The sequence below is a fragment of the Pieris rapae genome, chromosome 23, assembly GCF_905147795.1.
Source record: "Pieris rapae chromosome 23, ilPieRapa1.1, whole genome shotgun sequence".
Lineage (NCBI taxonomy): Eukaryota > Metazoa > Arthropoda > Insecta > Lepidoptera > Pieridae > Pieris > Pieris rapae.
Window position 1 is genome coordinate 142,404 of NC_059531.1, and position 15,579 is coordinate 157,982.

The following is a 15,579-nucleotide window of genomic DNA, read 5'->3' on the forward strand; positions in this document are numbered from 1 at the left end:
AAGAACGAATCTCACACACCGAACGCCGCTGCCCCGCTGCCTCTCTCCCCTCTGCCCCGTTTATATGCGAGGTCCTAGCTGTCCGAAATCTATATATACAGCACGATTGGTAAGCGCGAAGCGCATTGTAACAGTGATCGTCGTACGTGACACACGTACGTAGTGCTGGTGATTTTTCTAAGAAGTACAGTTAATTCAGAGACAATCAACGATGACCGGCCGCGGTAAGGGAGGAAAGGGATTGGGAAAAGGTGGCGCGAAGCGTCACAGGAAGGTGCTCCGTGATAACATCCAGGGTATCACCAAGCCGGCGATTCGGCGTCTGGCGCGCAGGGGTGGAGTGAAACGTATCTCCGGTCTGATATACGAGGAGACTCGCGGTGTTCTCAAGGTTTTCCTCGAGAACGTCATCCGCGACGCGGTAACCTACACGGAGCACGCCAAGAGGAAGACCGTCACCGCCATGGACGTCGTGTACGCTCTGAAGCGCCAGGGCCGCACCCTCTACGGTTTCGGCGGTTAAGTTGATTAATTGTTGTCTGTCGTATACATACTTAGGTATATGACGGATATTTTTCAACAAGTAAAAAAGGCCCTTTTCAGGGCCGCATATGTTTCTATTATAAAAATAAAACGTATCAAAACGACTAAACGACACCCACCCACAATTAGTTTTAAGCTACCAATATAAATAAATAATTTAATAAATTACCAATCGATAAATGATTGATTGAATAATACTTTTCATAATATTATCGACTACTATTACTGCTGATACTAATGCTAACTATCCACTAGTGGCATGTTAATATAAAGTTTTCGTACTGTATGTACACGAGTACGGCGTTAGCAGTCGCTCTCGTCGTCATAATAATATTATATCGCAAACGATAAGTATAGTATGTACACATACTATTATAGAGAGATAGCGGTTAGGTTATTATGTTATGCTTAGACATTGAAAATTAAGAATATAGGTGTGCTAATGCTAGGTTGCGACCGAACAGCATCGCTCCCGGTTGCGTCAATGAAATTTTTGCTTTGAATTTATATAGATCTCGCGTGCTTCTCGATCGATGTGTTTGATAAATACTTATAATTAATTTAATCGGACATTTCGACGAGCTCACTAGACTTATTTCGTTTCGTAAATAATATTAATGCTACTACGGAGCAAAGACGAAAGAGAACGCGCGCGCGTCCACGGCCTCGTCTCGGGAGCGCGGTGCTGTCCTACAACATGTCGCATTCGATGCGTTAAAATCGATCGTAATCCTAATATATCGCCGAAACGAATGGATCCCGTTGAACCTCGGAATCTTGAGCTCCGCCCTCGGAGGTCGCGCGCGCGGCCACCTTTCGCTTTAATTGTTTAATTCGCGATTTAAACTGGACGGTACGCGCGCGACTCGACAATAACAAACTTCAAACGCGGATGCCCGACGCGCGCGACCGCCTGGAGCCCCGCCCGACTGCCCGACCGGTGGCCGATATCGTAGACTATCGATCGCCAACGAGATTTCCACCGATTTTTCGTTTGATAATCATCAAAAATCCGATGAGACCGAGACGTGTTAGTGAAAAGTTTCACACTCGAATACGAGAAAACGCACGCAGCCGACGAAGCTCTCGTCGCGGTATACCGATTCGTCTGGCCGGCGCTCACTAGCGCCGCGCACTCTTTACGCACATATTATTATCATCCACCTAGTACGATAATATTATACTACTACATAATATTATAACAATAATATAATTAGTGTGACTGTGTGATTCATATAATTGAAAAAGAAAAGAAAATAATGGCCGACACCGCAGTAGCATCGGAGACACCCGCGCCGGCGACGCCCGCCAAGAAGGCACCGAAAGCGGCAGCGGCCGCCAAGAAACCCAAGGCGAGACCGACGCACCCCAAGACCTCCGAAATGGTGAACAGCGCGATCAAGGAGCTCAAGGAGAGGAGCGGATCGTCCCTGCAGGCGATCAAGAAGTACATCGCCTCGAATTATAGCCTCGACGCCGAGAGGTTGGCGCCGTTCATAAGAAAGTATCTCAAGCGTGCCGTCGCCTCCGGCACCCTGATTCAGACGAAGGGCAAGGGCGCATCGGGCTCGTTCAAGATAGACAGCAAGTCTGGTACCGGCGGCGCCGCTAAGAAGGCGACGGCCGCCTCCGCGTCCTCCGGCGGCAGGGGCTCCGGCGCGGCGGCGTCCTCCGCGGCCAAATCGGCGAAGAAGCCGAGCGCACCCGCCAAGAAGACCGCCGCGAGCGCCGGCGCCAGGAGCAAGAAGGCCGCCGCCGCCGCGTCGGCATCGGCCGCCGGGTCCGCCTCCCCGGCCAAAGCGGGCGGCAGGGGCGTCGCCGCCAAAGACAAGAAGGCGGCGGCTGCGGCCAAGAGGAAGCCGGTCGCTGCGGCCGCACCGAAGAAGGGTCGCGCCGCCGCCGCCGCCGCGGCGTCCGGCAAGGGCGCGTCGAGCAACGCGGCCGCGTCCAAGGCGAAGAGGAGCGCGAAGCCACCGACCAAGAAACCTAAGGCCCCCAAACCGAAGAAGGCCGCCGCCGCCGCGCCCAAATCGAAGGCCGCCACCACCGCGAAAAAGGCGTCGGCCGCTTCCAAGAAGTGAACGCGACCATCCACGTTCAATAAGCACGAGCCGCCGCACCGTGTTCGCGTACGCTGACCACCGAGTAGCGGGAGCGGAAGGAGGGTCACCGGCCACCGGACCAGCGACGAGCGCATCGCAAGTGGTCGGTTGTGTCGATGTCGTATATTATTATTGTAATAATAGACGCACGCACAAACACGCCACACAAAAAGCCCTTTTCAGGGCTAACATATGTTTCAATGATGGGCTGCCGTTGAGCCGTCGAGAGTATCAAACGAATAAACGCACAAAAAAATATTATATTATATTGAATCCTAAAAATCTACATATATATACAAATAATATATAGCCATTCCATGTTGTCGCAGGTGCTACAAACTATCAAAATTGTCCAATTGTCGCTAGTTTACCGGCTGGTGATACATATCCTATATTATATAAATAATAAAACATGCGACATAGGTAGTTGTTAAATTGTCCAATAATGAAGGCAGCGAGAGTGAGAGAGGCAGATTATGTACCTATGTATAAGTATGTAGGTGTGTCTTAATATTTTAACACCTTATTCTAATATTATATTAGTTAGCAACTCACCGTCGCAGCAGCGCCGTATCACACACACACGAAACACAAAATCGCCACCGCCACCTGCTAACCACGGTCGGTTCTCTGTATCGAGATCGCACTCACTTCACACTCGAGAAATACAACAAAAAAAAAAAATGCAATGCAGCACCGCGACCACTACTTCCTCTTCGCGATAACAATCCCTTCGGCCGCTCGAGATGCGCCTCCTTCGCCGCCCGAGTGCCCGACTGTTGCCAAATGTAAAAACAATACATGTACCCAATTATCAACAGATGTTATGAGGTGCAATAAAATTTGGCGGGCCAAGACAAAAGACAATAGACAATGGACACACCCCCGCCACCACCCCCACCGGTTCCTATTTAATAAACAAATTCTAAACAAATAACCAAATATGTAATATAAAAATATGTAATAATGGGCGTTTTACACGATTACACAACAGTACATAAAAACGAAAACACGAAACCGGTACACGTTCAAACAAAAAAGATAAAACACACAATAAATATTTGGAATAAAGATTCTAAACAAATAACCAAATACGTAATATAATAATATCTATCTGTATGTATATATATTTTTTTGTATGTATGTATGTATGTATGTATGCATGTAATTTTCATTCTTATTATTATTATTTTTAATTCTAATTCCACGTAATATGTAGATCTTACACACGTGACCGAAGCCCGCGCTCCCCCTCTCGCGCCCCTCACTAACGCTCGCTCGCTGAGCCGGCGGCACCCAATCGCGTTTAATAGCGCAGAGTCGTCGACGTCGTTTCTCGTCACACCCGGCCAGTTGGTTGAACACCGTCCGAATTCATATATAATATGAATTCGTAGCGGCTTGAAAAAAAAATAAGTAACTTGTCGGTTAGTTTTCAGTGAGTTGTGCAGTGCCCAAATAATCAAACGCAATGTCCGGACGTGGCAAGGGAGGCAAGGTCAAGGGAAAGGCAAAGTCGCGTTCCAACCGCGCAGGTCTCCAGTTCCCGGTGGGTCGTATCCACAGGCTGCTCAGGAAGGGCAACTACGCCGAGAGGGTCGGTGCCGGTGCGCCGGTGTACCTAGCGGCCGTTATGGAGTACCTGGCGGCTGAAGTGCTCGAGTTGGCCGGTAACGCGGCCCGTGACAACAAAAAGACCAGGATCATACCGCGTCACCTGCAGCTGGCCATTCGTAACGACGAGGAGCTCAACAAGCTGCTCTCCGGCGTGACCATCGCACAGGGCGGTGTACTGCCTAACATTCAGGCGGTCCTTCTCCCCAAGAAGACCGAGAAGAAGACATAAATTATAATAGCAACGACTGGAGTCTCGTCCAATTATTGTTATTATTCGTGTCGTTGTCAACTCGACGACCTAAAAGGCCCTTTTCAGGGCCGCAATATGATTCATAAAATCGCAATGATCGTGTGGTACGGCCACCGTGCCACCGTGATTTGTTAGATAAATGTATCAGCGACAATAAACGTTCCACACGTCACTATTCACAAAAATTATATACTAAGTACCTACTACTATAAATATGCTTCTATCAAAAAAATTGACTCAATTACCTACTTATTACAATGTGTATATACAATATCGAGTTGTATTTATTTTTTTATTCTTGACAATATTATTTACTTACAACAACAATAATAATAATAAATAAAAATAAAAACAACAATCGAACATGTAGACACGCCCGAAATTCACATTGCTCACGCATAATCCAATCAGTAATAATGAGACAATACATACAATACAGGCATACTGTTATACTACGTTATTATTGTTATTATTTTTAAATAACCATAAATAAACCGTGTCAGAGGGAGAAGGAGATAGAGACGGAGATATACATAATATAACGCCCCGCTCCCTCCGCCGTCGCCGTTCACCCCCCTCGCGCCCCAACACGCGGCGTCCTAACGGTAACGACGCCGTCGATTGGCGGCCGCGAAACGTTTCCTATGTAACGCCGGACCAGTCGCCAGAGCACTTTTCAAAGTGAAGTTTACTGAAGTGAGGTCCAAAAAATATTTCAAATCACAAGTCTAGTGTCTCTCGTTGTTGTCGATACATAGTTTGTGACTGCCTATCTATCGTTCACTATGCCACCAAAGACCAGCGGCAAGGCGGCCAAGAAGTCCGGCAAGGCGCAGAAGAACATATCCAAATCGGACAAAAAGAAAAAGAAGCACAAGAGGAAGGAGAGCTACGCCATTTACATCTACAAGGTACTGAAGCAGGTGCATCCCGACACCGGTATCTCTTCGAAGGCGATGTCAATCATGAACTCGTTCGTGAACGACATCTTCGAGAGGATCGCGGCGGAGGCGTCCCGTCTCGCACACTACAACAAGCGTTCGACGATCACGTCCCGCGAGGTGCAGACCTCCGTGAGGCTCCTGCTGCCCGGCGAGCTCGCCAAGCACGCCGTCAGCGAGGGCACCAAGGCCGTCACCAAGTACACCAGCTCCAAGTGAGCGTCGCGGCGCGGTGGGACAACGGCGGCGGCGGCGTAGGACCAGCACCATCGTCTCGGCGCCGGCGATTTCTCTCTTATATTATTATACGTAATGAAAGTATAATGAGAGCGATTGACTATGATCATCATCATCATGAAAACGGCCCTTTTCAGGGCCACAATATCTATCCGAAGAGTTTGGTGTGTGTGTGTGAACCACACACCACAACGCACAGTATCAACGATAAACGTAAAAAAAAAAAAAAAAATATATATATATATATATAAATTAACAATCCCTCTATTATCAAGTACTTTTACCTATAAACCGATAAACAATTATATTAAGTGTAAAAACTATCATGAATATGAAACTTAAAAATTAAAAAAAAAAAAAGACAATAGTCTCGGTGTACATAATTATATATATATATATATATTTATCTCACTCTCTCTCCATCTCTCTCTCTGTCTCTTATTTTATATATTATATAATATTTTGTACATGCACAGAATTTTGTATGTTTAATTAGTGTTGTCCACTGATCAGTGAAAAGTAATGTAAATTCAACTTATTTAACGCGATTAAAGACAAATGAACGTTTTAATTTTTGTTAGTTACCTATTTATTATTGTTATAAACAATTTCATTTTAGATAGGTCTCGTAAATGTCCCGACACACCCGCCCGTCCCGTTCGAGCTCGGTTCGACGTTATATATAAATGCGGCCCAATAGTTTTAAAGGCGTACGGTCGTCTGCCTACTTGTGCACACGAGCCTATACGCGTTTCATCACTGCTATTGTTTTAATTATAAAACATATATGCAGAAACCATTTGAGTAGCCGCCTGCACCCGTTTCACGCCGACACCGAAGCAACGAACGCGCTGCGTCTATCCCGGCTTCCCACCAGAGGGTCTCACCGGGGGATGCGCATGCGCGGGAGGCGCTAAGGTGTCCAGGCTGTGCCTGGCAGACTCCAGCTCCCGCCATGGAGCGAAAATCCCGTCGCGATGCGTCTGGCCCGCGCGCCAAGGAACGCTCCCGCTCGCGCGGTGGAGCCGCGCCGCCGCCGCCGTCGTCATCATATGAATGCAGTGCTCCCGCGTCGCGCATGGCTGACCGGTCCCTGAGCGGCTCTCGCTCGCGTAGCGATCGAGCCCCGGGACCAGGAGCCGAAGAACCGGGCGAGACAGCCGTTTTTAAGAAACAGCTCTCGTCGCGGTATACTTCGACTGTATACCCCGCCGTATCGGCCCCCCACAACCCCGCCCCCGCGGAAAAAACTTTAACGCGGTACACCGCGTCGCCGAATGACCCCGAGGTCGCTGGTGACTCGCGCCCGGCTGGCGCTCGAGCCCCCCTCGCGGGTTATAGTGACAGTGACACGCAGGACCTTTTAAATGTGTTAAGTGAAAGTGATGTGAGGCCGCAGCTCTCGTCGCGGTATAGCGATGGCGAGAGCGCCCTCACCGCAACACCACACAGGCCACGCCCCTCATTGATGGCGCCACCCGATGAAATGAACCCAACGGTGAGTCCGCCTATTCTATCTATTCAAGAGGAGGAAAATATCGCTCATGGGCAAGACCCGGCTGAGCTGCTGGCCTTCTTAGAAGGCGACCTGCGCCCGGCGCAGCCCGTGTCGCCCCGTGCCGGCTATGAGTCGGATGCGCTGTTTGTTGCGCAGACACTCATAGGCCGGTTCGCAACGGATGGACTCGCGCGCGCCATGTGCGAGTACCTATCGCAGACGCGCAGGCGCCTTCTAAACGAGGGCCTTCTGACTTCGCCGCTATCGAGCGACGAACACGATGCGCTCGTTAAAGTGAAACGAGCGCATCAAGCTCTACGCCGCCCGCCGCCGCCGGACTCAGACGAGGACGCCGCCGGGTCGGCGCCTAAGCGCGTATGCGCGCAGACGACGCCCCCTGGCGTCAATCAACCACATCAACAGCCTTCTCAACATGCGCAACCGGCGCCGCTCTCCCAGAGGGACCCGCGCCGCCGCCGTTTCGAGGATACAACCATGGCAACGGCGTCGACGAGTGCGCCCCCCTCCGCCCACCCCGCGCCCCGCGCGGCCCTTGCGACGGCTCAACCAACGCCGCAAGACGCGGCGACTACTAACTTAAACACGGCGTCATACGCCGCGATGACCGCGTCGCCGACGGTGGCCCGTCGGCCACCACTCGCGCCCCTGCCCGCCGCGCCTCAGACACCAAAATACCCGCCATTTGTCATAGAATCCCTCCCTGACTGGACCACCCATGTCAGGGAGATGAAAAAGAGACTGGGGCGTACAGTGAACGCGCGCGCCTATGGACAGGGGCTCAAAATAACACCGGAAGACGAGGAGGAGTACCGCCTGGTGCAGCGGTACCTTGGGGAGTTGGAGACCAGCGGAGTTAACGTGGTATACTTCTCCTACTCCCTACCAGCAGAGCGGCAGCTGAAGGTGGCGGTAAGAGGCATTCCGGCGGACACGGAACCCGAGGCCATCATGTCGGAGCTGCGAGACCTCGGGTACGAGCCTGAACACGCCCAGCCCATCAGAGCCAGGAAGGGGAGACCAGGGTGTATCTTCCTGGTCATACTCCGCCGCACTCCGGACATCACCCCCGCGATCTACGGCATAACAGAGCTGTTGTGCATTCCGGGGGTGACCATCGAGTCCTGGCGGGGCAAAAGGGGCCCCGCACAATGTCATCGATGTCAGGGTTTTAGACACTCCTCGCACCAATGCCACCGGGCCCTGGCCTGTGTGAAGTGCGGGGAGGGCCACCGTACCGCCGACTGCCCCCTACCTAAGGGGGCCACGCCGAGATGCGCCAATTGCAAGGGGGCGCATCCGGCCAATCACAGCACGTGTCCGGTGCTGAAGGAGGAGGCGCGCAACAAGCGCGCTGGCACGGTGGCACTTGCAGCACGGGGCATGGGCGCCTCCGAGGCGCGCGGTCGACGTCGCGGTGGTCGCGGCGGTCGCGGCGCGCGCGGCGCACATGGCGCACATGGCGCGCCTGGCGCTGGCGGCGGACGTGGCGCGCGGGGCGTATTTGGCGCCCGCGGCGCACATGGCGCACCTGGCGCACCTGGCGCGCCTAGCCCACATGGCGCCCATGGCGCACTTGGCGTCCGCGACGCGCGGGGACCATCTGGCGCACCTGGCGCACCTGGCGCTCGCGGCACACATGGCGCCACCACCCCAGCGCCTACACCAGCTGCCCAAACACGGCGGAGGGACGAGCCGCGCGAACACGCGCAGGCTGACCCGCGTGCCCATGGGCAGTACTTCTCGCAGCCGCAGGAGGTAGAGATGGTCACCTACCCCGCGGAGCCTCCCAGCCAACGCCGACGCCGCAGAGGGGGGAGAAGAAGAGGACGCGGGGGGGTACAACCCCCCGCCCCCCCGCGCGCGGAACCTGCCGCGCACGCCGAGGCTGGCCCCAGTAGGGCCGCCGCCGACTCCGCTCCAGTTGCTGGAGCTACCAGAGCCGCTGACCAGCGCGCCGCACGCCCCCGCAGCGGGGGCCCACTGAGGGGCCAGACGCTCCCCAGCGAGACGGCGATCGCTGAGGCGGTTGACAGGGCGGTCACCGCATTGCTGGGCGCCCTATACCCGACCCCGTCTGAACCGACCTACGGAGGACGCCGGTCGCGCAGTCGAGGCGTGAGGCAACGAAAATGAACTTACGCCTCCTGCACTGGAACGCCGACGGCCTTCGGGATAAAGGCCACCACTTGCGTCACATCCTACGCACACAGGACGTGGATGTGGCGCTCATTTCCGAGACGCACCTGCGCCCCACCGACCGACTGCGTGCCGCGGGCTACTACGTCTACCGCGCAGAGCACCAGGCGGCCAACGGGGCGCCCTTTCGCGGGCTGGCGGTGATGATACGGCGACGGATCGCTCACCGCGCAATCCCGCCGGTCAACGGCGACAAAATCCTGACGCTGGGGGTCGAGCTAGAACTGGGCGGGCAGCCCACAGACGTGCTAGCTGTCTACGCTCCCCCCGGCTCCAACTTCGCACCGGCCGAGCTGGAGGCCGCGCTCAGCCGGAAGCCGACGCTCCTCGCGGGCGACTGGAATGCCAAGCATATCAGCTGGCAATCCCACTCCAGCAGCTCGCGGGGCAACCGGCTCCTGCAGCATGCCGAGGCTCGCGGCTACCAGGTGTGCGGACCAGATGCCGCCACCCACTACCCGAGAAACAACACCCACAGGCCGGACATTATCGATTTGGTGGTGCATAACCGGCCTGATCTCTACCTGGCGCAGGAGGTCCTGATGGATGAGTACCAGTCGGACCACCAACCAGTGCTGTGCCTTCTCGCGGGGGCACCATCCCCGCCCGCACGCAGCTGGAGGGTCACCGACTGGAACGCCTTCGAATCGATACTCGAAGGCGCCACCGCGCCAGGCCCACCGGACACGACACCAGGCGCCGTTGACGACATGGCGGAGTCCATGACGCGGCAACTCCAGGCAGCTCTGGCGGAAGCAACGACCACGCGTCCGCCGGAGGTCGTACGCGAGGACCTAGCCCCGTTCGTGCTGAGGCTGATCAGACAGAAGCGCGCGCTCAGGAGGCAGTGGCAGCACAATCGCTGCCCCGTGCTGAAGACAAAGCTGAACCGCCTCGCCGAACGGGTCAAGAAAGAGTTGGCCGCCCACGCCCAGCGCTCCTGGGAGCAAGCGCTGGGGGAGGCGACCACCGAGCCCACACGCCTACACCAACTCTGCCGCCGCCTCTATAGGACTCCAGAGCCGAAACGTCCGCTACGTGACAGCAACGGCGCCATCACCTATGACGACAACGATCGGGCCGAAATCTTCGCCGAGCACCTCCAGCGCCAATTCTCACCGAACGCCGCGGCATGCCCAGCGCGCGTGGCTGAGGTCGAGAGCGCTGTCGAGGGCTGGCTAGCTCGCCCGATCCCACCTGATGACGACCCCATTGCCTTTTCGCCCTCGCAAGTGCGGAAGGCGATACTCCGGCTGCCACTGAAGAAGGCGCCGGGACCGGACGGCATCACCCACCAGGCGCTGCGCCACCTACCCATGAGGTGGATAGTCGCGCTGGCGCGCCTCTTCACGGGGATCATCCGGTCCCTACACTTCCCCAGTACCTGGAAAGAGGGCAAGGTGATCTTACTGCCGAAGCCCAGAAAGGATTACACCCGACCGGAGAGCTACCGGCCTATCACCTTGCTCTCAACTCAGTCGAAGCTGTTCGAGAGGCTGTTGCTGCAGAGGACCTACAAATACCTGCAGCCGAGGCCCGAGCAGTTCGGCTTCCGCGGCGAGCACAGCACCACGCTGCAGCTGACGAAGGTGCTCTTCACTGCAGCCGCGGCCCTCAACAAGAAGGAAGGGGCCGCCGCCGTGATGCTGGACATGGAGAAGGCCTTCGACCGTGTCTGGCACGATGGCCTCGTGCTGAAGCTCGCCGAGTCTCCACTGCCCCGCCGCATAGTCGCCGTGCTCCGCGCCTTTCTCACCGACCGCACGTTCTACGTTGCGACGGGAGAGGCTGCGTCGAGACCGCGACCCATCACGGCGGGCGTCCCACAGGGCAGCGTGCTATCGCCGCTGCTGTACACTACTTACACGGACGACGTTCCCTGCCCGAGCGGGTGTAGCCTGGCCCTCTTCGCCGACGACACGGCGTACGTGGCCACCTCGCTCAACACCAAGGCAGCAGCGGCGAAGCTCCAACGCGCTCTGGACCTCCTGCCAGAGTGGCTGAACAAGTGGAGACTAGCCGCCAACCCCAACAAGACACAGGCGATCGCCTTCGGCCGGAGTTGGTTGCCGCCGCCCCTGCGATTCCTGGACCAGGACGTGCCGTGGAAGACGCCGGTCACCTACTTAGGGGTCACCATCGACCGGAATCTGACCATGCGGCACCACGTCAAGAGGATCGTAGGAAGAGCGAAGGGGGTGTCGAGCAAACTCCGCCCCCTATTCACCGGCAACATACCCATCCGTACTAAGCTCGCGCTGTACAAGCAGTACGTGCGCCCACATCTCACGTACGCGGCGCCGGCGTGGTACTCCTACACTAAGGAGGCCCACCGGCAGAGACTGCGCGCCGTGCAGAACACATGCCTGAGGCGCGCAGTGGGGGCCCCCCGCTACGTGAGAAACGCCACCATAGCGCGAGACCTGCGGATGGAGTCCATCGACGAGTTCGTCGCGCGACTCGCGAAGGGGATGTTCGATCGAGCGGATGGCTCTCAGCATCCCCATCTCCAAAACATCGCGCCATGGCACTCCAGGCCGCCAGATCGCCTGCGGTATCCGCGTGAGCTACTCTCCGCGGATGCCGATACCACCGGACATGACACCAGGGCAGCAGCCGCGGCTTCGACCGCTGGTCGCCTCGCTGGGCCTCCCCCGGGGCTACCGGGGGTCTCACCCGGCGGAGCTTGACCGCGAGCCGCGCAGCGCGCTGCCCGATACCACCGACCACGACACCAGGGTCAAGTCGAGACTACTCCTTGACCCCACACTACCACCGGATTGACACCCCGGACAAGACCCCATCGGCTGCGCGCAGCGAGTCGAGCCATTGTTCCTCGCGCGCAGCAGCCCCCACCAAGGGCTATTAGCCCGCCCCCGTACCGCCCTGTATCAGCAGGGCGCGAACAAACAATCCACCCGATAGAGACCCATACTCGAACGGGTTTAAGCATCCCCCTTGCGAGGGAGGATGTAACAATTACAAGTCGGCTTGAAAAAAAAATAAGTAACCTGTCGGTTAGTTTTCAGTGAGTTGTGCAGTGCCCAAATAATCAAACGCAATGTCCGGACGTGGCAAGGGAGGCAAGGTCAAGGGAAAGGCAAAGTCGCGTTCCAACCGCGCAGGTCTCCAGTTCCCGGTGGGTCGTATCCACAGGCTGCTCAGGAAGGGCAACTACGCCGAGAGGGTCGGTGCCGGTGCGCCGGTGTACCTAGCGGCCGTTATGGAGTACCTGGCGGCTGAAGTGCTCGAGTTGGCCGGTAACGCGGCCCGTGACAACAAAAAGACCAGGATCATACCGCGTCACCTGCAGCTGGCCATTCGTAACGACGAGGAGCTCAACAAGCTGCTCTCCGGCGTGACCATCGCACAGGGCGGTGTACTGCCTAACATTCAGGCGGTCCTTCTCCCCAAGAAGACCGAGAAGAAGACATAAATTATAATAGCAACGACTGGAGTCTCGTCCAATTATTGTTATTATTCGTGTCGTTGTCAACTCGACGACCTAAAAGGCCCTTTTCAGGGCCGCAATATGATTCATAAAATCGCAATGATCGTGTGGTACGGCCACCGTGCCACCGTGATTTGTTAGATAAATGTATCAGCGACAATAAACGTTCCACACGTCACTATTCACAAAAATTATATACTAAGTACCTACTACTATAAATATGCTTCTATCAAAAAAATTGACTCAATTACCTACTTATTACAATGTGTATATACAATATCGAGTTGTATTTATTTTTTTATTCTTGACAATATTATTTACTTACAACAACAATAATAATAATAAATAAAAATAAAAACAACAATCGAACATGTAGACACGCCCGAAATTCACATTGCTCACGCATAATCCAATCAGTAATAATGAGACAATACATACAATACAGGCATACTGTTATACTACGTTATTATTGTTATTATTTTTAAATAACCATAAATAAACCGTGTCAGAGGGAGAAGGAGATAGAGACGGAGATATACATAATATAACGCCCCGCTCCCTCCGCCGTCGCCGTTCACCCCCCTCGCGCCCCAACACGCGGCGTCCTAACGGTAACGACGCCGTCGATTGGCGGCCGCGAAACGTTTCCTATGTAACGCCGGACCAGTCGCCAGAGCACTTTTCAAAGTGAAGTTTACTGAAGTGAGGTCCAAAAAATATTTCAAATCACAAGTCTAGTGTCTCTCGTTGTTGTCGATACATAGTTTGTGACTGCCTATCTATCGTTCACTATGCCACCAAAGACCAGCGGCAAGGCGGCCAAGAAGTCCGGCAAGGCGCAGAAGAACATATCCAAATCGGACAAAAAGAAAAAGAAGCACAAGAGGAAGGAGAGCTACGCCATTTACATCTACAAGGTACTGAAGCAGGTGCATCCCGACACCGGTATCTCTTCGAAGGCGATGTCAATCATGAACTCGTTCGTGAACGACATCTTCGAGAGGATCGCGGCGGAGGCGTCCCGTCTCGCACACTACAACAAGCGTTCGACGATCACGTCCCGCGAGGTGCAGACCTCCGTGAGGCTCCTGCTGCCCGGCGAGCTCGCCAAGCACGCCGTCAGCGAGGGCACCAAGGCCGTCACCAAGTACACCAGCTCCAAGTGAGCGTCGCGGCGCGGTGGGACAACGGCGGCGGCGGCGTAGGACCAGCACCATCGTCTCGGCGCCGGCGATTTCTCTCTTATATTATTATACGTAATGAAAGTATAATGAGAGCGATTGACTATGATCATCATCATCATGAAAACGGCCCTTTTCAGGGCCACAATATCTATCCGAAGAGTTTGGTGTGTGTGTGTGAACCACACACCACAACGCACAGTATCAACGATAAACGTAAAAAAAAAAAAAAAAATATATATATATATATATAAATTAACAATCCCTCTATTATCAAGTACTTTTACCTATAAACCGATAAACAATTATATTAAGTGTAAAAACTATCATGAATATGAAACTTAAAAATTAAAAAAAAAAAAAGACAATAGTCTCGGTGTACATAATTATATATATATATATATATTTATCTCACTCTCTCTCCATCTCTCTCTCTGTCTCTTATTTTATATATTATATAATATTTTGTACATGCACAGAATTTTGTATGTTTAATTAGTGTTGTCCACTGATCAGTGAAAAGTAATGTAAATTCAACTTATTTAACGCGATTAAAGACAAATGAACGTTTTAATTTTTGTTAGTTACCTATTTATTATTGTTATAAACAATTTCATTTTAGATAGGTCTCGTAAATGTCCCGACACACCCGCCCGTCCCGTTCGAGCTCGGTTCGACGTTATATATAAATGCGGCCCAATAGTTTTACACGAGCCTATACGCGTTTCATCACTGCTATTGTTTTAATTATAAAACATATATGCAGAAACCATTTGAGTAGCCGCCTGCACCCGTTTCACGCCGACACCGAAGCAACGAACGCGCTGCGTCTATCCCGGCTTCCCACCAGAGGGTCTCACCGGGGGATGCGCATGCGCGGGAGGCGCTAAGGTGTCCAGGCTGTGCCTGGCAGACTCCAGCTCCCGCCATGGAGCGAAAATCCCGTCGCGACGTATCTGGCCCGCGCGCCAATGAACGCTCCCGCTCGCGCGGTGGAGCCGCGCCGCCGCCGCCGTCGTCATCATATGAATGCAGTGCTCCCGCGTCGCGCATGGCTGACCGGTCCCTGAGCGGCTCTCGCTCGCGTAGCGATCGAGCCCCGGGACCAGGAGCCGAAGAACCGGGCGAGACAGCCGTTTTTAAGAAACAGCTCTCGTCGCGGTATACTTCGACTGTATACCCCGCCGTATCGGCCCCCCACAACCCCGCCCCCGCGGAAAAAACTTTAACGCGGTACACCGCGTCGCCGAATGACCCCGAGGTCGCTGGTGACTCGCGCCCGGCTGGCGCTCGAGCCCCCCTCGCGGGTTATAGTGACAGTGACACGCAGGACCTTTTAAATGTGTTAAGTGAAAGTGATGTGAGGCCGCAGCTCTCGTCGCGGTATAGCGATGGCGAGAGCGCCCTCACCGCAACACCACACAGGCCACGCCCCTCATTGATGGCGCCACCCGATGAAATGCACCCAACGGTGAGTCCGCCTATTCTATCTATTCAAGAGGAGGAAAACATCGCTCATGGGCAAGACCCGGCTGAGCTGCT

General features: G+C 54.2%; 6 protein-coding genes across 6 annotated transcripts; all 6 read left to right on the forward strand.

Annotated features, from left to right (window-relative positions):
* Positions 1-52: 52 nt before the first annotated feature.
* On the forward strand, positions 53-610 carry LOC123690215 (histone H4). Its single transcript, XM_045633353.1, has one exon. The coding sequence runs from the start codon at positions 212-214 to the stop codon at positions 521-523; it is 312 nt and encodes a 103-aa protein (XP_045489309.1). The 5' UTR covers positions 53-211; the 3' UTR covers positions 524-610.
* A 1,102-nt stretch (positions 611-1,712) lies between these two features.
* Positions 1,713-2,904, forward strand: LOC123690207 (late histone H1-like). Its single transcript, XM_045633345.1, has one exon. The coding sequence runs from the start codon at positions 1,803-1,805 to the stop codon at positions 2,622-2,624; it is 822 nt and encodes a 273-aa protein (XP_045489301.1). The 5' UTR covers positions 1,713-1,802; the 3' UTR covers positions 2,625-2,904.
* A 1,166-nt stretch (positions 2,905-4,070) lies between these two features.
* LOC123690214 (histone H2A) lies at positions 4,071-4,586 on the forward strand. The gene has a single exon (XM_045633352.1). The coding sequence runs from the start codon at positions 4,117-4,119 to the stop codon at positions 4,489-4,491; it is 375 nt and encodes a 124-aa protein (XP_045489308.1). The 5' UTR covers positions 4,071-4,116; the 3' UTR covers positions 4,492-4,586.
* A 652-nt stretch (positions 4,587-5,238) lies between these two features.
* Positions 5,239-5,835, forward strand: LOC111002098 (histone H2B). The gene has a single exon (XM_022272206.2). It carries the CDS (start codon positions 5,298-5,300, stop codon positions 5,670-5,672), a length of 375 nt encoding a protein of 124 aa, XP_022127898.2. The 5' UTR covers positions 5,239-5,297; the 3' UTR covers positions 5,673-5,835.
* A 6,573-nt stretch (positions 5,836-12,408) lies between these two features.
* Positions 12,409-12,936, forward strand: LOC123690212 (histone H2A). The gene has a single exon (XM_045633350.1). It carries the CDS (start codon positions 12,467-12,469, stop codon positions 12,839-12,841), a length of 375 nt encoding a protein of 124 aa, XP_045489306.1. The 5' UTR covers positions 12,409-12,466; the 3' UTR covers positions 12,842-12,936.
* Positions 12,937-13,588: 652 nt separating this feature from the next.
* LOC123690210 (histone H2B) lies at positions 13,589-14,185 on the forward strand. Its single transcript, XM_045633348.1, has one exon. The coding sequence runs from the start codon at positions 13,648-13,650 to the stop codon at positions 14,020-14,022; it is 375 nt and encodes a 124-aa protein (XP_045489304.1). The 5' UTR covers positions 13,589-13,647; the 3' UTR covers positions 14,023-14,185.
* The last annotated feature ends 1,394 nt before the right edge of the window (positions 14,186-15,579 follow it).